The sequence below is a fragment of the Peromyscus maniculatus genome, chromosome 6 (genome assembly GCF_049852395.1).
Source record: "Peromyscus maniculatus bairdii isolate BWxNUB_F1_BW_parent chromosome 6, HU_Pman_BW_mat_3.1, whole genome shotgun sequence".
Lineage (NCBI taxonomy): Eukaryota > Metazoa > Chordata > Mammalia > Rodentia > Cricetidae > Peromyscus > Peromyscus maniculatus.
Genome location: NC_134857.1, coordinates 69,202,424 through 69,226,602, shown reverse-complemented (window position 1 = coordinate 69,226,602; position 24,179 = coordinate 69,202,424). Strand labels below are relative to the sequence as shown.

General features: G+C 43.8%; 1 protein-coding gene across 14 annotated transcripts in view; it reads right to left on the bottom strand.

Annotated features, from left to right (window-relative positions):
- Positions 1 to 24,179, bottom strand: part of LOC102905243 (GON-4-like protein) — a 142,519-nt gene that overhangs the window by 94,714 nt on the left and 23,626 nt on the right. For 11 of the 14 annotated variants that reach the window (XM_076573680.1, XM_076573684.1, XM_076573683.1 and 8 more), the window contains 8 exons: positions 20,444 to 20,636; positions 15,003 to 15,104; positions 13,186 to 13,226; positions 11,998 to 12,101; positions 5,897 to 6,095; positions 5,344 to 5,430; positions 1,924 to 2,092; positions 1,364 to 1,508 (listed from right to left, as the gene is read on the bottom strand). In XM_076573680.1, the coding sequence (XP_076429795.1) occupies positions 1,364 to 1,508; positions 1,924 to 2,092; positions 5,344 to 5,430; positions 5,897 to 6,095; positions 11,998 to 12,101; positions 13,186 to 13,226; positions 15,003 to 15,104; positions 20,444 to 20,636 (1,040 nt within the window). Of the gene's footprint in view, positions 1 to 1,363; positions 1,509 to 1,923; positions 2,093 to 5,343; positions 5,431 to 5,896; positions 6,096 to 10,310; positions 10,451 to 11,997; positions 12,102 to 13,185; positions 13,227 to 15,002; positions 15,105 to 20,443; positions 20,637 to 24,179 lie in introns of those variants that run through there. The other 3 variants (XM_076573685.1, XM_076573687.1, XM_076573694.1) reach the window with 2 other exon arrangements.

Here is a 24,179-nt window from a genome sequence, read left to right as displayed (position 1 = left end):
GACAGGGCACTGGCCAAACACAAATGAGAAGGGTCGCATTCAAAAATAATAACAAAGGAGCACAGCATGTCACAGAGTGAGCTGTCCCAGGCCTGAAGGCACACTCCTGCATCAAACCCTGGGGAGGCGGGGAGGGAGGAGCACTGCTTTAAGCTGGAAGCCAACATGTGCTACACAAAAACACTGCTGCATCCCTCCTCGAAAACAAAACAAAACAAGAAAGCAAAACCCTACTACCAAAAACAAACAAACAAACAAAACCCTGTTCTTAGGATGTAGAGGCAAGAGGATTCAAAGTTCAAGGCTATGTTGAGTTACATGACCTTTTCAAGTTCTATGATGGATACAGAAGGGTCTGCCTCACACAATAATAATGAATAAATCAAAGAATAAAATGACAATTTGAAGTCCTAATTTTTTCTTTTTGTTTTTGTTTTGTTGTTTTGTTTTTCACGAGAAGATTTCTCTGCATAGCCTTGGCTATCCTGGAACCTGCTAGACAGACCAGGCTGGACTCAAACTCATAGATCCACCTGCCTCTTCCTCCCAAGTGCTAAGATTAAAGGTGTGTGCACCAGCCCCTGACAAGGCCTTGTGTTTTTGAAAAACCTAATTATAAAATTATTTAAATTACTGAAGCTCTATCAAAATGCCATGAGAGAGCTAAGGCAGTAACTCATACAGTTCCTAGCAACATGAAGCCCAGAGTTTAACACCCAGCACCACAAACACCGGGCTAATGGCTCACATCTGTATTTTCACCATTTAGGAGGGAGGAGGAGGGTCAGAAACTAAAAGGCCAAGAGGGTAAAACAAACAAGAACCATTGTCTTTGGGCTGGAGGACATTAGGGTAGAAACTTCTTACTCTGAAGATCTGCTTTCAGCACCTCTACAAGACTGGCTTACAATAAACCAAAGGTTAAACAGTGCCTTTAAATGCTTCACAAATGTGTGTGGAGGGCTGGAGAGAGGGCTCAGGGCTTAGGAGCACAGCCCACTCTTCCAGAGGACCCAGGGTCAGAGAACAGCATCCACATGGTGACTCACCACAGTGCAGAACTCCAGCTCCAGGGAATCCAACTCCCTTTGCTGGCCTCTGTGGGCACTGCTTTGCACATGGGGCACAGACATACAAGCAGGCCAAACACCATTATACATAAAATGAGACAATAATAATAAAGAGTTTTAACCACAACATGTGTGGCATGTCCTGCAAAAGACACTGCAGAAACTCTGTCCATCTACACGGCTTTTCTTTGGTCTGTGTCCTTACCATGCACATCTTATTTCACCTATGCTTCTCAAAAGCAACTGTCTTGTCTTTCGATAATGCATTCTTTTCATCCTCACAGTAAACTCACTTGTCCTCAGCCTTGGTAAAGATGATCTTATCCCGAGGATTATTTGCCTTCAGTGAACATATTGGAAGAAGCTCTGGATACATGAAAACCTTGTTTGTGGCCAGGATCCAAGCAACTTGCTTTGGCAAACAGGGAAATTCACTGGCTGTTAGAGAAGAAAAAAGAAAAAAAAAAAAAAAATCTGTGATTAGTACAATCCAAGGACCAAAGGGTTTCACAAAAGTGTATAAATCCATTTTTATACAGAACAGAGATCTTCTTCTCTGACTTGACTCCCTCAAGTTTCCAGTCCTTTCTTCCGATTTTTTTTTTAAAGATTTTATTTATTTATCATGTATACAGTGAATGTTTAGCCTGCCCGCCAGAAGAGGGCACCACAACTGTCTGTAATTCAAGTTCCGATGGATCCGACTCCCTCACAAAGATATGCAGGTCAAACACCAATGCATATAAAAATTAACAAAACCAAAAAAAAGGAATTACACATAAAAAAATTATTAAAGACTCGTCTCTTGACTGCAAATCAAAACCTAAAGTTGACTCATTCATTCCTCTCCTACCAGTCTTCTTGACCGTTTTATGAGGAATGCAGTCAACGCTGACATGTGCGAAGTCTTCAATGAGCTGCATAGCTCCCATCCAGTTACAGGGCTGGAACAAGGTCTGAAACTTGGGGTTGAACTGCTGGTGAAGGGCGATGGAGTTCTCTGCAAAGGTTCCCAGCTCTTTCTGAGAATAAAGGACACAAGGGAGATCTGAGAAAATTCCAGACAGCTAATGCCACAGTCCTCAGACTCTAAAGGGAAAAGGGCCCTTCCTGCATAGGATTAGAGGCAGGTAAAAGTCTCTATTAATGGACATCATTCCATTATGACCACTCTGTCTTCATCCCCAGCGATTGGGAACTGGACCTCCATTCATTTGTCACACTTGGGTTTAAAATCACTGAACATTCTGCAGTCTTGCCGACGCATCTTACACTCCCAAGTTAGAATCAAGATTCATCAGCAGAGCTGTTGAGAAGTATGCTCAAAGCCCTGGGTTTTAACCTCAACAAAGAGGTGGGGGAGGGGAGTGGGAGGCAGGGGTGAGTTTGGAGGGGGGTTATATTAGATACACACACACACACACACACACACACACACACACACACACACACACATACACACACACACCACCCCAGGCTTTTGAGAGTCTCACTCTGTAGCCCAGGAGAGCCCTGAACTCAGGATCCTCCTTTCTCATTCACCAAAGTACTAGAAATAAAGGGGATTACCACACCCACCTCTGATTGTAAAGAAATATTTTCTGAAAGTCTGGAAAGATGGCTCAGCAGTTAAAAAGTATTTATTGCTCTATACAGGACCCAGGCTCAGTTCCCAGCACCCACAAGGTGGATTACAACCATTAATAAGGCTACTTTTAGGGAGATGTGACACCCTCTTCTGGCCTCCACAATCATCAAGCACACATGTTGCCCATATACATACATGCAGGCAAAACATTCATACACAAAATAAATCTAATTATTTAAAACTTTCTGAAATACGCACCAAAAGAAAATTTTCTCATGGTCCTCCGAATACAGTTAAAAAGTGAACAGACTTTTAGCACCAATAAGTCTGGCATATTCAAACACACCATAGAACAACAAAAGGGCTTCCTCCAGGGCACTCTTACCTGAGAGCCCCTCCCAATAGGGAGTTCCTTCTGACCTCCTGTCACAGATCTACTATTAATTCTACAAGGATGAAAAAGGAGGGGGCGGGGAGAGGTGAAAGGGAGTATGGGAAGGAGGAAGGACCCATCAAAGTTTACAAATCTTTCAAAACACTTAAAAAACATCATAAGCAAAATTAATTCTATACCAAACAAAGCTGAGCCTAACTTGGAGGAGACCCGATCTGGTGTTGGTGTGGGCCCCGATGATCTGTTTATGTCTTTCCTCAGGACAATGAGGTTCCTCTTTGGATTCCTGAATGCTGTGTGTGCCCTGTGGCTGCTGCTGAAGCCCAACATGGCAGAGACTTATTGGGCCTTCGTGAAAAACTCTCCCCTTTTGATGCCAATGGGAATTGAGAGCCCAGTATGGCCTGCCTTGGCAAGCATTAACATAAGCCTAGGAACTGTAGCCATGCAGTCGGATTCTCCAGAAGGTAATGTATGGTAACTGCTTTTTCAAGTATGTTTGAGAACCTGTCACCCAGATACCTTGGAGATTAAGGATAACCCTGAAGGTCAAACTGATCTCCATTTGTTAACAGTAGCATGCCTGATAAGCCTTTTGATTTTCACAATCCTCTTCAAGCTGGTGTAGTACCTACTTTTCAGGAGTGGCTCTGTGCAACATTTATTGGCCTCCTGAAATTCAATTAGGCTCCTTTGAAGATACCTTAAAATTTATGAGCCTGAATGTAGCCATTATAAGACCTATAAGAATTATAATATTATAAGAATGTAGCCATTATAAGTTATGCTCCTTGTGAGCTGCCTGTTTTTTCTTTATGGTTCTTAGTTGTTCTTTTGCAGAGCTGCCAGCTTAAGTCGTGCTGGGATCAAGAAAAATAGGCACTGGCAGTTCATGTTCCTGGAGTTGTATCCATGCCAGTGGATGTCCACACCTCCAGAAGAGAATTTGACATTGCTGCTGCCGTTGTTGCTGTTATAGCAGAGGCGGCCACCGCTACTACTGTTTCTGGGATTACCAATTCATAATTGCTTACTACAGCTAGCACAGTGGAGACCCTGGCAGCAAAAGTAGCTACCACAGTTAGTTTATCTTCCATTCTATTGGGCATGATAAATTTAATTCAATAGTTATATACATTTCGATTGGCTTTGAAAATTATAAATTTATAAACTCAAGTTCCATTTGCTTTTGGGATACCATCTTATAAGGACTCCAATTTGCAGTAAGGCTCATTAAGGAAGGGAATGGCTCAGCTTCTTTTAGCCTATTGGCTATGGGTGGGTTAGGACTTCTGTTGGTTGTTTCTGTGTCAAACACACAGATGGCAAGCCCAGCACCACTTTGAGATCTTTGGCAGCAGTTAACTCTGCAGCTCACACACAATTGAGCCTATATGATAATGAGTATTCAGAGTCGGGTAATGCCTGAGGGGCGCTCACCAACCTAAGACAGAGCACCTGTGTGGCCATGACGGGTAAGGTGACCTGCTGACGTCCCACGCAACCCAAGTCAGAAGCTCAATTTTTAGGAAAAGGGGGACCTGTAGGTCCCTGGCCCCCATTTTGGGTAACTGTTGCTTGCTGACCTTGACCTTGATATCCTCCTATGCTAAATCCCTGCCGATTATTACCCTCCTCGATGCTTAAGGGAAGTTCCGTGTCTGTGTATCCTGCATAATGGGCATTAACAGCTTAGATGCAAGACTGTAAATCATCAGTAACGAACTTCTGCTGTAAGCCTGTATTTAAGATCTCCTCCTTCAATAAAGGGCATTCAGCATTTAAAAAAAAAGCTGAGCCTAATAAACAGGTCATGAAATCAACATCCTTAAAAACAGAAGTATCAAACAGTGAGAGAGCCAGGAGGCTCACTTAGGAGAGTGCTTGCCTAACGTGCAGGAAGTCCTGGGTTACATCTGCAGGACCCCATAATTTGGCCACTGTGTATACATCCGTAACTCGGCCCTTATGAAGCAGAGGCAGGGCAATCAGAAGCATAAGGTGAACTACATGAGTCTGAGGCTACCTTGGACTACGTGAGACTCTGTCTCAAAAAAAAAAAAAAAAAAATGGATCCCAAGATGGGGAGGATGCAATTAAAATGACATCAGAATGTTTCCTGAGACTCTGTGTTCTGTCAAGCAAAAGAACAATAGGTCCAGCGACCAGACACATCCAGTAGAGAAGAAGAAACACAGATCACACCCAGTGAGTAACATCCACCTGAAAACTGACTTGTCAGGCTAACGTCAAACTTAAGTCTTCAGAGTTATAGATGTGTGGAACCTTACCAGAAATACTCTGGTGGTGCTGGCCTCGGAGCTGAGGTTGGGGTTGGAGGTGGTGAGAAGGTGGATTTGTGTCAAGAGCTGCACATGCTGGGAAGGAAAAAAACTGACACTTCATAATGTTGCCATTTCAGAAACACAGATCTTACCAAGAAGTCTGCAAATGTATCACACACATCTTGCTTCTCAGAGGGATTAGAGCAGAGCAGGATCTTGGTATGAATTTCTGAGATATTTTCCTCAGAACAAAACCACAAACTCAAACAAACTTGAACCTCACACTAGAGAGACTAAGACTGAGAGAGGAAAACGCAACACTGACAGTTACTCAAGTGTGAATGTGTGGTCGAGAACTCTGAATTCCCTCATCCTGAGAATTAGTGAGGTCTTTATCTGCGTGCCTGCTCTTCTCTCAAGGTCTTACAGACTCAGGGTCCTATGGCCCCGGTTTCCACGGGAAGCAGGACAGCCATCTCTGACTTTACAACACTGCTCCCTTTCGGCTTCAGTGTTAAGCTAGGAGATGATGCGATCACACGCAATGAGAAAGTCTTGCCTGCTGCATCTGCTGCTGAAGCCTGCTCCTCTGTGCTGTGTCTAGAATCAGAGCCTGATGGACCGTCTCCTTCTGAGGTTTCAGCCTCTCCACTTCAGGCTGTGGTTTGGAGGAAGATTTTTTCATTTTCAGTTGTTCAAGCAGCTCTTTCACCGTCCGGTGTCGTTCATTTAGCAAGTTGGCCAATGGTTCCTCAAACCTATTCCCACAAGGAAAAAAATCTGTATATTTTCATAGGTCATCAAATTCCTTGTAATGACAACTGAACCAAGCCTGAACAATGTCTATTTACTTTTGAAATTAATTGATTTTCATTTTTTAGAATATACTTAATCTTTTTATATTTTATGTGCATTGGTGTTTTGCCTGCATGTATGTCTGTGTGAGGGGTCAGATCCCCTGGAACTGGAGCTACAGCTGTCAGCTGCCATGTGGGTGCTGGGTGCTGGTCCTCTGGAAGACGAGCCAGTGCTCTTAGCCACTGAGCCATCTCTCCACACCATGTCTATACTTTTGATCTTTAAATCTCACTATAACCAGTATCCATGCTCCTTAAACAAATAATTTCCTCAGACTGTTAGGATTACATTCAAATGAAATAATTCTATTCCCCGAGAAGAGCACATGCCTAGAATGCTTGAAGCCCTGCCAAAGATTTTGAATTATCTTTCACCTTCTTTTGATATAATAACTTGTTTATATGAAACACAAAGAGAGAAAAATTAAATTAAAAAGGAAAAGCAGAGCCGGGTGGTGGTGGCGGCGGCGCACGCCTGTAATCCCAGCACTCGGGAGGCAGAGGCAGGTGGATCTCTGTGAATTCAAGGCCAGCCTGGTCTACAGAGCTAGTCCAGGACAGGCTCCAAAGCTACAGAGAAACCCTGTCTCAAAAAACCAAAAAAAAAAAAAAGGAAACGCAGAGAAACACCTGTGTAACAGACTGCCACAGCACCTGGGCCCTCACCATCCTTGCAAGCATTCTACCAACACATCTACTCTATGACGTCTTCCCAACATGGCGGGCGGAGAAGCTTCCAAAAGCACACCATGTGGTCTCTCATTTACCTTCTACTCCAGCTCTTTCGATTCTGGCTGCCCTTCATTCATTTCTTTAAAAGGGAAAGCCCAGGGTGAGGCTATACTTGCGTTACATGTAGAAAATACTTGTTTTATAACTGAGTTCTGGGTTTCATTCCTAGCAACAAAAACAATAACAGAGAAACCTGCCAAAGCCTTGCTACCATGTAACAAGGAAGAAATGCTAAAACCCACAACAGCCTAGATGAAGACAAAGAGCAGCTAGTTCAAACATTACTATACTACCTCCATGCAAGTATCTTTCACCCATTCAAACTCCTTTCTGGTGTTGCCTGACCACAACTGTGCATCCTGTCCACAACCGTGCTGGCCTTGAACTCACGAACATCAGGTTGATTTATTTTTATTCATGTGTATGAATGTTTTGCCGGCATGTATGTCTATGTACTACATTAAGGTATACCAGTTTTCCCCAAGATTCAAACATACCATCATTTCAGGGAACCTCTCAAGACTGGAAATAAATTACCAAAATATCATCAGGAACTCCCTGAAACTGACCAGATTCACTGGGCTCCTCCTTGCTAGGAGTAAACAACTAGACTGCTGAGCATCACTCTCACACAAGTAAGCTGCAAACAAGAAGCAGAGATCATCCAAGCATTCCAACTGATATGAATGGTTTCCATTTGTGTTGGACATCACTAACATTTTGCTTCAGTATTCCCTTAGCTGCTGAACTGATATATGCTTGGACTGGACATCATGGCCTTCAGAGAGAACCCCTACTCTCTGTAAAAATGTCTCCTTATATAATGCTAACCTTTAGAAGCCTTAAAGATTGGCAAAAGTATTCGGAAGAATAGTAAAATCAGCAAACGAGTTTAAACAAAGATATCCTCAGGACTTAAGGTATTGTTTTGTTTCCTTTAGTTTTTTATTCTTCTCTCATATTTCAAATCCAGACTGCAGTTTGCCCTCCCCTCCTGGACCCCTATCCTTCCCCATGACGGATCCACTCCTCCTCCTATCCCTTCAGAAAGGGCAGGCTGCCCTGGGATATCAACCAAACACGGCATACCAAGTTGAAGTAAGACTAGGCACTTCCTCTCATATTAAAGCTGGACGAGGCAACCCAATAGAAGGAAAAGGGTCCTAAAAGCAGGTAACAGAGTCAGGGACAGCCCGGCTCCCACTCTTAGGAGTCCCACAAGAAGACCAAGCTACAAAAGCATGACATATCTGCTGTGGGATGGTCTGTATGTCAAATTGCTCTGATTGGTCAATAAATAAAACACTGATTGGCCAGTGGCCAGGCAGGAAGTAGGTGGGACAAGGAGAGAGGAGAATTCTGGGAAGCGGAAGGCTGAGGAGAGAGACACTGCAGCCACGACCAGGAGAAGCATCATATAAAGATGACGGTAAGTCACCAGCCACGTGGCAAGGTATAGATTTATGGAAATGGGTTAATTTAAGATATAAGAACAGTTTGCAAGAAGCCTGCCACGGCCATACAGTTTGAAGCAAAATAAGTCTCTGTGTTTACTTGGTTGGGTCTGAGCGGCTGTGGGACTGACGGGTGACAAAGATTTGTCCTGACTGTGGGCAAGGCAGGAAAACTCTAGCTACACATATCTGCAGAGGCCCTAGCTCAGACCCAGGAAGGCTCCCTGATGGTTGGTTCAGTCTCTGTGAACCCCACAGCCCAGGTTAGTTGATTCACTTAAAAGGATTGTGGGTGAAAACTCAGTGCAAGAGGTAGGTTACTGCTGTCTGAGCTAGTCAGTAGTCAGAGATGCCCTTGAGGCTCCATAAACCATAACTGCTGCTAACTGCTGTCCAGAACTACATAGTACATCCCTTTTGCTAAAGACTCTGCATACTTCTGTCACAGGACATACAAAAATCTAGCTGTCACGGCGCTAGAAACAGCCTTCCTGGAGGCTGTCTTTATCCTAGGTCAAAACTACCATGCAGGCTGTTTGTGGAAAATTATCACCAAAGGCGCTGCTCAGCTGTGAAGTCTAATGATACACTATCAGCATGACAGGCAAGATGCTGCTGCTTTTGGTACAACCAATTGCTTGCCTCTTGGATTTAAGACCCAGCCCACAGGAGGGAACTCATGTTAGGTTCTGTAAGCTAGGGCAAAGACTTGTGGCTGTGGAGGTCATAGGCCCCAGGGTCAAGGTAACTGCTCCGTAAACGGACGTGATATACCTGGCAGACCGCCTTTTCACGATGGGTGTTTATGTCTACATGTAAGGTTGTTCATGTGACTACAGGTACCCAGAGGTCACAAAAGGTCATCTAATCCTCTGGAGCGGGAGTTACAGGTGATGGCACCTGACGTGGGTGCTGGCACTGAACTCTGGTCCTCTCAAAGAACAGTCTGAGCTCTCAACCTCTGAGCCATTTCTCCAGACCCTCGGTTTTTGGTTTGGTAACTCGTTTGCTAAGTCCAGGGACCATTTCAGGAGTGAACACAACAGGGCAATCAAGCTCAGATTCCCAGTAGCTGCCAGAAGGAGGGAGATGAAGAAGAGAAAGAATGACAGCTGTGCCCTTTGGAGCCCAGGACAGCATGCTCAGCAATGCACATTAACAAGCAGTCGAATGGGTGTGTCTAAGTGGGTGGAGAACAAGTGAAAACGTCCAGAGAGTCAGCAATCCATGCTTAGGATTGGGCCAGCATCAGGAGATAGAAGCAAGGAAAGGAGAGGGCTGGTACAGTGCTTAAGAGCACTTAATGAACCACTTCCTGTTCATGCAGAAGACTCAGGTTTGACTCCCAGCACCCACATAGTGGCTCACAACCATCTATAACTCCAGGTCCAGGGGATCCAATGCCACCTTCTGTCTTCAGTTCACTGCATGCATGTGATGCTCAGCCATATATGCACACAAAACACCCACCCAAAACAGTTAAATTAAAAAAAAAAAGGGGGGGCAAGATAAGGAAAACTCATGTTTTTTTGTTTTTGTTTTAACTTAGAATACAGCAAAGAGGCAGCTTACTTGTGAAGATATGTAAGCAACTGCCTAAGCTGTCTTCTATATATTTATGTGCATATTTATAGAGGACAGCTTCTATCAGCCTTGGTTCTAGAGGGAATCCCTACCCCCCACCTTTTCTTTTTTTTTTGCTTTTTCAGGAGAGTAGTTAACACAGAAACCATAAGCAGTCGAGCTGCTGCTGTGGTACCTAAGTCTGTTGAATCTTCTGGGCCTGAAGGCCGAAGACTGACACTGCCCTGATACTTTTGCCCCCAGTGAAATCCAGATCCCCATGGAGGACCCCAGGGTGATTGTCCGGATGGCAGGTAAGTCTACGTCATTGTTTAATTAGATTCAGAAGCTACCAGGTCTGTACTACCTGCTTTTACTCCAGGGACATTTATCCCTCTCCGCTTTCTGATGGCACTGACAATTAGGCTACGGACAGCTGTCAGTTAAACAGCAGCAAGCAGAGCAGCTCCTCCTCCAAGGCTTCTGCTGCCTTCTCTGTTCTCTTCGCAAGTAACCAGCCGGCCTCAAGCCTCACTTCCCTAGGGCTACTTGATCTCTGTAAATTCTGAAGGTCAAAGAAAGTATTTTAAGGTATGTAAATACAAGCTGTAAAGGTCAAAGAAAGTGATTTAAGGTATATTAAAAAATGCTTCAGAGTTCGTCCTTCACTATGCTATTATTATACTAAAACTTCAAAAGCTCAGAGTTTTAACATTAATTAATGGATTTCTGATAAGCTGTTAATCTAGGCCCCGGTAAAGCACTGCTACTATTACCATAGTCACAAGCTCAAAATTTTAAATTTCCTCTGGTTGTCTTCTAAGGATAGACATAAAGTGCTTCTCACTGTGCTAAAAACACCTCTGTCCAATTTATATATCCAACCCTCTGGAAAGAGTGTTAATGCCTTTAACCCAGATACATTTCTGGGTGCCCAAGCTTCTACTATGACTCAAAGGTGTGAGTATACTGCCTTTTCTGCAATGTGGATTTCAGTACAGATTACAAACAGTGGTAATTCTAATATATCTAAAACTTTCATCTCTTTCGGTAAACTTTAAAAATTCTTGTGAGGTTCAGGGAACTGACTTAAATCTACCTTTTATAGGTCAAATACACTCCAGATAAATACTATCAAACAACAACCTACGTTTGCCCACCTCTGCCTACTCTTGAGATTAGGAACTACCTACCCTGGTTGGGGCTCCCCTTCCCCAACAACTGTGGGCCTGAAATTTCAAATGTACACCCTGGATAAAAATTTTCCCTTCAACTCCTTAACCTTACCTTCTCTCCCTAGTCTATCTGTCCCAGCAGGTTTCAAATCAACTACACACTGTGCCAGCAACTTGCTAGCTCCAGGTGTTCCCTCAGAATCTGCATCCAGGACGGTTCCAAAGCACCAGCCCAGGCAGTCCAGGCTCACAGACTGGGACAACGAGGCCTGTACTTGCCTGACCCCAGAAGGTCGTGCATAGCCTGCAGAGCCAGTGAAGACAGTCTGCTCTTCCTGGCCTTGGCTAGCATGCCAACATCCCTCGAGTCTTCAGTAACAATGCCCCAGTGTGAGCAAGAAGTAGTCAGGGATGAATATATCATCCCTGATCACTCATTAGCAACTGTACACAAAAAGTCATGTTTCCGGTTCCGACTACATCAGAGCAGGTATTTAACGATTTGCTCAATCAATCCCTAGGAGGAAAGTCAGATGTTAATGACAAACAATGAACACGACTGCTATCTCGACATTGCAGTGGGGAATGGGTCTGTGGCTGGCCTTGTGGAGCTCCACACACTCTCCAGCACCACTTGCATGGAAAGGCTGCTCTCTGTGCCAGCTGTGATCTCTCTCCCTTCCCAAACAGACACAGCTCTGCTATAGCTGTACTGCCCCATAACCAGGAGACTTGGGTTTGCTGGTTTGTTAACTAACTCACCTCTAGGGCAAAACAAGAGGGTGAGGGAAGACTAATTATAATTCTTCAAAAAACAACCAAAACTACCAAGCCTCTTCAGAAACATATCACCCCTTCTCTCCATCTCAGCCAGCATACCGTAGGGTTTGAGGGGTGTTGAAGTCTGGCCGAGACTCTGGAACACGCTCCTCTTCCTCAGGGCCATCTTCTTCCATATTAGAGAATCCCATTTCATCCTGGAACTGTGGGCAAATGAAAAGGAGGGTTTTCTCAAGGGAATGTTCCTTATGTTCGTCTCTCTAGTGATAGTAAGTATTAGCAAAAGTAGAGAATTCAGGAGCGTTAATAATGTTGGGATTCAAAAGAGACCCTAGGAGGGGAGTTGGCTCAGGGGTTAAGAACACTGGTTGGTGAATAGGACCCAGAATCAATTCCCAGCTCCAACGTGGCAGCACAAACGATCTCTCACTGCAGTCCAGGGGATCCAATGCCCTCTTCTGACCTTCATAGGCACCAGGCATGTGGTACACAGAAAGACATGCAGGAAAAACACTCATTCACATAACGAATAGTATTTCCCACTGTTCTCAAAATGCAGAGTTGTGGAGCCCAGGCACAAACATATATACAAGTAATATTGTACAGAAAGAACAGGTTATACATGTATATTTAGGAATATACATATATATGTAACAAAATTAATGAAAAGAGAGTACATGAACTTTAAAGAGAACAAGGAGAGGTATTTGGAATGTTTGAAGACAAGAAAGGGAAGAGTAATATGAAGAAATTTTATTATTTTTATATATTTTATTTATTTATTTAGTTTATTATTTTATTTTTAAATCACAGCTATAATGGAGCTATTCTCACTTCAGGAGTCTCAGGGTCCCATACTAACAATGGCTAATAACTCAAAAAGAAGTCTTTCGACTGGCCAACTTGTAACATGAACTGAGAGAGAATAGATAACTCAATATAATCAATCTCTTCCACAGAAACACCTTGGTGTGTGGTTTATGTGTGTACATGTGTGTTGTGTAAATGTAGAGGCTAGAGTTTGATGTAGGGTATCTTCCTTAAGCATTTTCTTTTCTTTTTTTTTTTCTTTTTTTTTTCTCATTTTTTGACACAAACGAGACTGTTTAGTGCAGAGATACTGTTATGGTCCTAGTAAAGTGACCCCAGGTAAGGAGGTGCTGGGCCCCTCAGTTCGGAGCTGTGTGGGGAAGATGGGAGGGACAGAGGGCTTTCATCTGACCCTCAGAGTCCCAGCTGCACGGACCCAGCAGGAAGCCTGTAGTGGAACCAAAAATCATTACTCACCGTTTCAAACAGCTCCTCCATCAGCCCGTTTACTTCTTTTTCTGTGAAAAGGCAAAGAAGTATGTTAGCAGAGATGAGTTTCATTTTGTAATAAGGAAAACCTTTATTCTCCCAAGGCATCTGAACAAATGCTCATATCCATCCTTCAAGCAGAAACTCAAAGAGAGTTATGAAACACCAACTGTGCTTCAATTCCTGTTCAAGATGCTTGGGGTACATGGAAGATCAAAAGACAGAAGTGTTGTTATCTGTGCCTGAGCCACAACACTCCAAGGCACGCCAGCAGGCTTCGGACCAAGGGGAGAACAGAGGCTAGGGTGTCAGGAGGCCATAATACTTATGAGCAAAGAACCACTCGGAAGTCTGTGTCCTGGGCTGCATGTTTACTGGGCTGTGTCACAGGCTAGTTTATGTACACCTTGAAGGCAAAGGGTCTTGCATACACGGGTTGGACTGAGAGCATGCAGGCATTATCAGTTCAAATTCCAGAGTCCTGGTAAGGGAGAAGTAAAGGGAGGGAAGGAGGCACATCACTTAGTTTATCAACTGACAGGCTGTCAGCAAAATAACATGTTGGCACAAGCTTTCTAGCAGGGAAGAAAAGACTTGCTGGCTTTTAAAATGATGTGATTTTTGTCCCTATGAAGAAGATCCAGGATTTTCAACTGGAGTCTTGAATCAACACCCAATTCCTACCACAATATCTGAGAGATTTTGGTGTGCAGCAAACTATCCCAAATAGTTTGATTCTAGAATTCCACACATTTATTTGTTTGTTTGTTTGTTTGTTTTGGTTTTTCGATACACAGTTTCTCTGTGTAGTTTTGGTTCTTGTCCTGGTTCAGTCTGCAGGTGTCCTTGCAGGCCAGAAGAGGGCACCAGATCTCATTACAGGTGGTTATGAGCCACCATGTGGTTGCTGGGAATTGAACTCAGGACCTCTGAAAGAACAGTCAGTGCTCTTATCCACTGAGTCATCTCTCCAGTCCAGAAGTCTCCTTTCTTAAAGTTTAAATTCTAGTGGACTGTTCAATATTAAATGATTTTAAAATAAAAGCAGTTATAACCCCAGTTCTCAGGAGGCTGATGTAAAATAGCTGTTCAGGAGTGAAGACCATATTGGCTATGTAAGTCAGTGGCAAACTCAGGCTACATAATGAGATTCTATCTCAAAACAAAATGAGAAGATGAACAGATAGATATGGACTTGGAGTACTATCTGATAAAGCAAATACATAGTGTGTGAAGACAACAGCCACCAATCCCAATAACCTCAGTTTGATCCCCAGGAACAACATGGAAAGTAGAAAGAGAACTGACTTCCCAAGTTGACCTCTGTGTCTACAGTTGGCAGGTCCCTTCTGCTTGCAATGGGCCTTTTCTGTCTTGTCACCTTTCACTGAAAACCTCTTAATCATGCTTCAGTGGCTAAAACGTCTTATCCTATGAATCCTTCCTTCCCTAAGACTTCTAAAGAAGAACAACCTCTTTCAACAGACTGGCACCCCTCAAGCAAGCTACATAGCACCTATCACTTTCTATCCCCTCATTAAGCTCATTGCCTGCAAGGCAGGAGCCATGACCACATTCATTTTGGCATTCAGAGAATAGTACAACCCTTACCAAATAATAAATGCCAAACATAGAACTATAAGGTGTACAACAGCAACTTTCTGCATATGCTCTGTATTTAAACAATTACAGAAATAAACAAAGGAGACTTAACTGTCTAAATATGAATTGGCCCTCAGCCTCCAACACATCTACAGAGTAAACAAAGACATGCGGACAAGACAAGAACGAACAAACTAACTTACTAGTGATTCTCACTGCACGGTCAGTACGGAAATCCTCTGTGTCTGGTTCATCAAGATCTTCCAGGAAGTTATATTCTGGATCATCATCATCATCTCCTTCATCTGGGAGAAAAGATTTTAGACACTTTTACAAATTCTGCCTCTTTTTTTCCCCAGTCAAAGTCTCTGTCTCTGTCAATCTCTGACCCTCACTGTGTATGTGTGTGTTTGTCTGTATATATATCTTTCTCTATCTTCCTGTGATTTTTTTTTGAGAGAGTCTCACTCTGTATGCCTAGTTGACCTAGGACTCACTAAGTAGACCAGGCTGGCCTCGAACCCACACATCTGCCTGCTCCTGCTTCCTAAATTAGGGCATTACAGGCATGCATCACCGTACCACCATGCCCAGACCCCCAACCATGAACCTTTACCTGTAGAAACAAAAAGAATCTTTCAATGAGAATATTTTACTTTTTTATTTCATTGCACTTATTTGTGTATATGTGTGTGTGGAAGCCTTGGCATGTGTGGTTGTTTGAATGAGAATCGTCCCCATGGGCTCATATATTTGAATGTCTGGTTCCCAGTTGATGCAACTGTTTTGGACAAAGATTAGGAGCTGTGGCCTCATTGGAGCCAGCGTGTCTGTCACTGGGGGTGGGCCTTAAGGTTTCAAAAGCTCACCCCAGGCCCAGTCTCTCTGCCTCCAATTTTCAGGTAAGATATAAGCTCTCAGCTACTAACCCTGTGCGATGCCTGCCTGATTACTACTGTCCTCTGCCATGATGGTCAAGACTCACCATCTACAACTGTAAACAAGCTCCCAATTCAATGCTTTCTTTTGTAAGTGGCTTTGGTCATGGTGTCTCTTCAGAGGAACAGAACAGTAATTAAGAGAGCTTGCATGTGGGGCTCAGAGAACAACTCGTAGGAGATGACTCTCGTTCACCACCATGTGAGTCCTAGGGATGGAACTGGGGTTACTGGGCTTGGCAGCAATCACCTCTACACAGAGCCATCTCATTGACCTTAGCTTTTTTTCTCTCTTTTCTTTGAGACAGGGTCATATTAAGTTACCAAGCCAGCCTAGAAGTTACTACCCATCTCTGGATACCCTCAAGGAAGGTTAAGGTCCTCCTACTTAGCTGCCCAAGGGTTACGACACAGGAAGGGGTCATGAGTGCTCCACCTTCCCTGATTTTTAGGTCACATTTCCCCCCATACTTGGTGAGTATCACTTTGCATAGAACACTTGTTGTCGCACCTACTTTCTCCTATGAGCCAGGCTCCCTTCTCTCCTCCCAACAACATTCAGTGTCAACAAGCAGCAACACAGGGGAGTCTTCCCCACGACCCACGTCAGTAGTCACACATCCATCAGTGCCCCACAGAAACAACACTGCTTTCCTTCTGCTGTTCAAATGTTATGCATCGTGTGTGTGGGGGGGGGGGGGAGGTTGCCAACATAGCAGAGCACACACGTGTCAAGATCTGTGGACAGTCTGCAGAAGATGGTTCTCTCCTTCCACTATGTGCGTTCTGGAGATGAAACTCAGGTCGTCAGGATAACAACAAGTGCTTTTAATCACAAGTAATCCCAATGGCCCCAAACAAACATTTTATGATATAGTGGGAAAACAAAGGAGACAAATTCCCAACAATTAGGAAAGGACTCTGTGTTAGGTCCCCAAGGCAGGCCTCCTGCCTCTGATGAGCTGGGCATCTCACCAGAGCTCTCATGGGAAATGCATTCTAGTTTTGGGAAAATGGGAGGGTTGGGGAGATGGCTGAGAGTTAAGAGTACATGTTGCCCTTGAAAAGGAGGGGTTCAGGTCCCCGCATCCAGATTTGACTTTTTTCATTTTTTTTGGTTTTTTCATTTTTTTTGTTTTTTTCGAGACAGGGTTTCTCTGTAGCTTTGGAGCCTGTCCTGGACTAACTCTTTAGCCCAGGCTGGCCTCGAACTCACAGATATCCGCCTGCCTCTGCCTCCCAAGTGCTGGGATTACAGGCGTGTGCCACCACCGCCCGGCCTCAGATGTGTCTTACAACCATCAATACCTCCAGTTCCAGGGGATCCAATACCTTCTTCTGACTTCCTTGGGCACCACACAAATGTAGTATACATATATACATGCAGGCAAAACACTCATACACATGACTATGTAGACCTGTTGGTATGGGACACTCTTTGGAGAACAGGCTATCCTTGAACTCACATAGATCCTCCTGCCTCTACCTCCAGAACACTGAGATCAAAGGTATCAGCCAAGGCACAAAGCTACACAGAGAAACCTTGTCACAAAAGACCAAAAGAAAAAAAAAAAGTAGGTATCAGCCAGCATGCCAAGCCTTTTAAATTTTGGGTGGTTTTCTATGTTTGCTTGTTTGTTTGTTTTACACTTTGAAAAAGTATATAATAGTTTATAAAGTCTGTAATAGTTTGAAAGCGAGCTCTGCTTTCCCTTGGTTTGGAATTGTGTCACTCCTGAGTGTGGGTGCACAGGTGAACTGCACATGCACAGGCCAGAGGACAACTTAAAGTCAGTGCTCTCCCTCACACAAGTGCTGGGAATCAAACGCAGTTTCTCAGGCCTCTACAGAAAGCACTTCCGCCATCGGATGTCTCAGCAGGGCTACAGGGAGACCTCGTCCCCAAAGAAAAACTGTTGCATGCTTTTCTTTTTATTTATGTGTACGATGTTTCCCGTGGATGGATGTACGTGTGAGGTGGTGCAAATCTTTAATCCTGACCTTCAGGAAAACAAATAAGGAATTGCTTGAGGCACAGTGGGGAAAGGAAGGACGGAAGAAAGGAGGGAAAAAGAGAGGGACTTACAGGCCCGGAGCCTGTCTGGTCACCTACGCAGACTTTATTCAATGCCCACATGAGGGAAGTACTATAAAAATGTACAATAATGTACAATGTGACTAACAGTGTTGTAGTTACATGTATCTAAGCACTTAGGACTTATCCACTTCTTTTCTTCAGCCCCTTCTATTCCTAGCTGTACTCACTTACTGACTCTGCTTTATCAAAACTTTGATTTGATCAACACCCTCACCCCACTTACTGTGAAATATCCTCTGGGTCCGTGCATAGCTCACCCCACTGCTATGTAAGGGCTCTATGTGAGGTGCTACAACCCCAGGACAATATGCTGAACGAGTGTCCGTGTCCAAGCCACATACCACATCAGATCAAACCACTCTGACTGCTTTCCCTGGACTTTTCAAATATTAGCTTCTAGGGGAAAGTTCTTCTGATATATTGACAATGCAAGAAGAAATCATGGATTTCTAGTCATGTCAAAAATACAGGATGAGGCCGGGCGGTGGTGGCGCACGCCTTTAATCCCAGCACTCGGGAGGCAGAGGCAGGCGGATCTCTGTGAGTTCGAGGCCAGCCTGGTCTACAGAGCAAGAACCAGGAAAGGCGCAAAGCTACACAGAGAAATCCTGTCTCAGAAAAAAGAAAAAAAAAAAAAAAAAATACAGGATGGGAATGAAGGTAAATGACAAAGGAAATAAGTAGAGAAGGACTGGAGAGGCCCAACACTAATAGAAGAGAGACCCTGGCACTGCCTTGGTTCCACTACAGGCTTCCTGCTGTCCCAGATGTGCGACAGCTGACCTCCGCATGAGTGTCAATTCCTGCAGTAAAAAGGGAAACTGTAACGCCGGGCGGTGGTGGCACACACCTTTCATCCCAGCACTCGGGAGGCAGAGCCAGGCGGATCTCTGTGAGTTCGAGGCCAGCCTGGGCTACCAAGTGAGTTCCAGGAAAGGCGCAAAGTTACACAGAGAAACCCTGTCTCGAAAAACCAAAAAAAAAAAAAAAAAAAAGGAAATTGTATATACAGTTTTCTATTAACATTCAGTAATGCGCTTCCCATAGAAGCATGGAGAAGTGCATTTGAACCCCACAATACAAGTAAAGAAGCTGGACATGGAGGTACAGATGTAAGCCCAGAATTGCAGAGGCAGAGACATGACCAGCCTATGCAGTGACCTCTGCCCTCTACACACCCGTGGACACACACAAATTGTGTCCCTATGTAACATGAAAGGAACCTTACCACTTAAAATAGTCCCAAAAACAAGAAGGGAATACTAACGATTAGATTCACATAATGACCATCTAAATATGAATTAAAGAATCTGAAAATACCTCTGAGGTTATGATAAATATTTGGTGTTCTACGACAGTCCCAGGCCTCTCTCACCAAGCCCAGGTCATAAAACCTCCTTTCTTCTCGGGCCGTCAGCTGATCATAGGAAATTCTCTGACCCACCTTAGTCATAAGAAACACCTGGAGGTCTTGGGTCATATAGTAGGAAAGGAATGTTGTACAGAAAAGCCACCAACCTCAACTGACAAGCCTGGCTGGGTTTCCACACCAGTCTTTTAGAACCACGCTACACCACAGTTTCCATAAAACCAAACAGGGTATGGCGGAGTGTTTCCAGACGGCTGAACACCTTTGGTTCTGTTAGGCCCATCCTCAGAGAGAACATGAACATTTTCCCCTGTATCTCCCTTTGCATCTCTTCATTTATGTGTCTGAAGCTTCCTTCATACTAAACCATAGACAAGATCCTCTGAGTTCTCGTTCAACTCAAACAAATTATTCCAATCCAAGGAGTGGTCACATGCTCAGGTGGAGCATCCTGAGGTTTGTGACTGGTACCTAAAGCAGGAGCAGATATGGGAACCGAGTCCTCAAAACTAGTAGGTTGTGATGCCATTTCTAAGTAGACAGTTCTTGAGTTAAATGGAATCAGGAACCCCAGCTGGTTATCACCACTACAGAATGGTTTACTTGCTCATACAGAAATCCTCACTTCATCCTGTTGTTTTAAAATTTTAACTATTATGGATTTCTATATGTCCGTATGTGTGTGATGCACACACACACAGGGTCAGAGGTCAATTAATGGGATTCAGCTGTCTCCTCTCCCTCGTGGATTCTGGGGATTGCACTCAGGTCATCAGCTTGGTGGCAGACTCCTTACCCTGCTGAATCTACCCTCTGAAGTCATAGAAATCCTCTGTGTTGATTCTGATGTACAAACAAAGAAAAACAAGAAACCTTCTTCACTGGCACGATTCCTTTTTTGTTTTTATTCTTTGTTACTTTGATTTTGGGGGGCTAGAAAAGGAATGCAGCTGCCTCCTAAATGCTAAGTTCATGGTCTCCCACTGAGCTCTATGACTTTGGCCTCTACAATCACTTCCTTTTGTTTGAGACAAGTGTTACTATGTTTCCCCAGGCTAGCCTCATGTCTTCAGCATCTTCCTGTCTCAACCTCCCAAACACCTGAAACAAGTCTGAGCTCACACGTGGAGCCACAAACCCATTGTTAAAGCTTCTACTTGTAACACTGTTTCCCCTACACCAAAAGACAGAGTAGAACTGAGTGGATGAGAACTGATAACTGCAAACAGAACCACTCACCCTCGTTCTCCACGTCATCATTTAAGAGGCCCCCCAGCCACACCTTCCAGTCCTCATCATCAGCTGTATTCGGGTCATACATATCCGGGGTGATATCTGGAGCCTGAAGTTCAGCTTCTAGTTGGCCCAGAGGAACATCTTTCAGGGGCATCTTAGACCGAGTTCGGAATGCAATGAGACTGTCCTCCATGGGCTGGCCAAAGTACAAAGAAACAGCATCCAGTAGGTGAAAATAATGCTTCCAAATTCACCAGCTCCACCCTCTACAACAGACCGTATTAAAAACCTAGTTCTTCCCTCCAGACAGTGCAGGTTTACTGTCTTCCCAGCTGGGGATGTGGCCACGCCCTTAATTACAGCACTTGGGGGGCAGACCCAGGAAGATCTCTGTGAGTTCAAAGACAGGCTGCTCTACACAGAGTTCCTGGACAGCCAGGCCTGTATAGTGAGACTCAGCCTCAATAAACAAAAACAAACAAAAAACCCACAACAACGTGGATTTCCTTTCTTTTGAATTCCTTGTGAAAACTTGTAAAGGTACAGTTTTAATTCCTTATAAGTTCTGGTTGTCTGACGGTTTGTTTTTTTATTAAATATTTGGAGTTCTCAATGAATTATTTCTTAGTCTTACAATCTAGCATGTGAATATAGTTTACATTTATAGTCTGCTTCAGCTGTGATTGGCCATATTTCAATAGACCCAAATCTTTTCTTCTTTTCTCTTCTTTCTTTCTTTCTTTCTTTCTTTCTTTCTTTTCTTCTTTCTTTCTTTCTCTCTTTCTTTCTTTCTTTTTTTTTTTGAGATAGGGTTTCATTGTGTAACAGCCCTAGCTGTTCTGGAACTCACTTTGTAGACCAAACTGGCCTTGAACTCATAGATCCACCTGCCCCTGCCTCCCCAGTGATGGGATTAAAAGCATGCACCAACATGCCCAGCTAGACCCAAATCTCGATTCTCTGCAAAAGCAATTGTTCAATATCCACATGTGGCTAGTGGCTGCTGTGTGGGATGGTACTGCTCCATAGGGTCACATCCCTGACCAGGAGAGAGTAGCCTGAGAGTTAAGGTCAGGGCTCGCAATTGTTAAACATAAATATGCCTCCCTCTTTCAGACAGAGAGTCTAGAAGGCTACAATTTGTAGATTTCTGTAATCCCCGTACTTACCTTCATTGAGAAGATGAGGCATAAGGGTTTAAAAAAATGCCTCAAAATAACAATAATTAGGACAGGTAATATAGCTCAGTGGTAGAGTGATTGCCTGACATGCATGAAGCCATGAGTTCAACCCCAGCACCACAACAAACAAACAAATAAATAAACAAGCATTGCATGTCTGAAAAAAAAAAAAAAAATATTTGGAGTTCTCGACAGAAAAGAGTGTCAACACAGTTCCTCACTGCCACAATTCTGCAGTCACAAGTTTCCCGACTTTGGGAAAACCTCAGAGTTCAGCACATCAGGTATGAAATGCAGAAGCTGTGCCCTGGGTTAACCACCTCTGGAATCATGGTTTCTCCTGTGCCAGGATGGATGGTGGTTTGTTTGTTTTAAGGTTTACTCTTTAGGGACTGGCTAGAAGGCCAGCGGTTAAGAGCACTGGTTGCACTTCTAGAGGCCTGAGTTCAATTCCCAGCAACCACATGATGGCTCACAACCATCTGTAGTAGGATCTGATGCCCTCTTCTCCTGGAATAAAGATGTACCACAGATAGAGCACTTATACACATAAAATACATAAAGATTTTAAAAAATAGCATTTATTTTTTATTTTATGAGTTGGGGAGTGTGTGTGTGTGTGTGTGTGTGTGTGTGTGTGTGTGTGTGTGTGTGTTGTTACCTGCATATATGTGTGAGCATGACATGTGTGCATTGGCCACAGAAAGGGATTTGGCTACCCTGGAACTGAAATTACAGATGGGTGTGAACCATCATGTGGATACTGGGAATCAAACCCAGGTCCTCTGCAAGAACAACAAGTGCTCTTAACCACTGAGCCAACTCTCCAGCCCCAACATTAACACTTTCAAAGAGTATAATTCAGTGGACTTTAATATATTCACAAAAATATAATGTAACAAATTCTGCAATAACTTTATTATCCACAAAAGAAATCCCATACTCACAGTAGTCATTTCTTCTGGCCTCTTTCCAATCCATACTGACTATTAATCTATTTTCCATGTCTATGTGTTGTCTACTTACTGGACATTTTATATAAGGGCATCACACAATGTACATTTGGCCTGTTTCAGAGTGTTTTCACTGTACATAATGTGTTCAAAGTTCACCAGTGCCTAGAAGTACTTTTTTTAGTGACCAATAGCAATGAACCTTATGGACATACTACATTTTGTCTGCTCACTTACCAGATACCAGACAAGGAGTTATCTCTATGTATGCACCACTAAGAATTCTATTGCAGGCTGGCTCCACCAATCCACGAGGCTAGGAATGCTGCTGTGGGCTAGCTCCTAAGGACCCCAGCAGGCTTCTCCCCACCTCCCTGCTGCTTCCCTCAACTTGATAAGTGCTCTGATCACGATTTTCTGTGTCTAAAAAAAGTTCATGAAACAGTTCCCACACCAGAACACGGAACTTGGGGTGGGTGACCCAAGTCTATATCCCCAGGCCATGGTCACTCCTATTTGGTTCCAGAAGACACTCTTAGCTTCTTTGTGGTGAGAGCTGTGTTCCCGCATCAACACTGAGCTCCAATTCCAGACCCTCAACTCTGGTACAAGCCTGCCTGGTAATTTGGACATGCTCACATTTGAGAACCACTAACACAGACACTTCTGTACATCATTACAGACTGGGATTAGCACACAACTGTGGCTCTTCCTGTCTTTTGATTGTCATTTACTTATTTTAAGATAGGGTCTAGGAGCCCAGGCTGGCCTTGAACTCAAAAGGTCTTCCTGCTTCTGTCTCCCAAATGATCACAAACCTGTGACATCACCCCCAAGTAGTCCTTCCAATTCAGAAGCTCCATAATCCCATAGAAAATAAAAATATGATTTATCATCCAAAAAAAAAATTCTATTGCAGGCTGGAAGACCGCTCAGCCTTTGAAGGCTAAGCTCACAACCAAAGAGAGAGGAATTCTGTTGCTTGCCAGGTGGTGGTGGCTCATGGCTTTTATCCCAGCACTCAGGAGACAGGGTAGCCAACCTGGTCTATAGAGTAAGTTCAGAATGCTAGGGCTACATGAGAAACAAAAGAAAAATCTGTTGCTACAAATATTTGTGCATACATTTGTTTTGCTTTGATATGTGGTTTGGGGTTTGTTTTGTATTGTTTTGCTGTTAATTTAAGCCTAGGCTGGCCTTGAACCTATGATTATTGCCCTGCTGAGATTCTAAGATTTAGCTACCACACCCAGCTTTCTGTAGAATTTTCCATAAGTAAATTTTCTCTTGGATGGAAGTGCTGAGTCACCTCATCACTGCTAACTTTTAAAGAACCCTCAAAACACTGTCCAGCTGGGGACACACTTCAGCTCATCCAATCCCTGTCCAGATGCACATAACCATGAGTTCAACTCCCAGTACCACATAAAACCAAACAAGGTGCATGCCTTTTATGGCAGCACCTCGGGGGTGGAAGCAGGAAAATCAAAGTCAAGGTCATCTTTGGCTTCAGGAGTTGGACACCAGCCTGGATACATGGAACATGGTCAAAAAAAAGAAGTTTTGGGTGGGGGGGGGAGGAGATGGCATGTTTTAGGTCTTAAA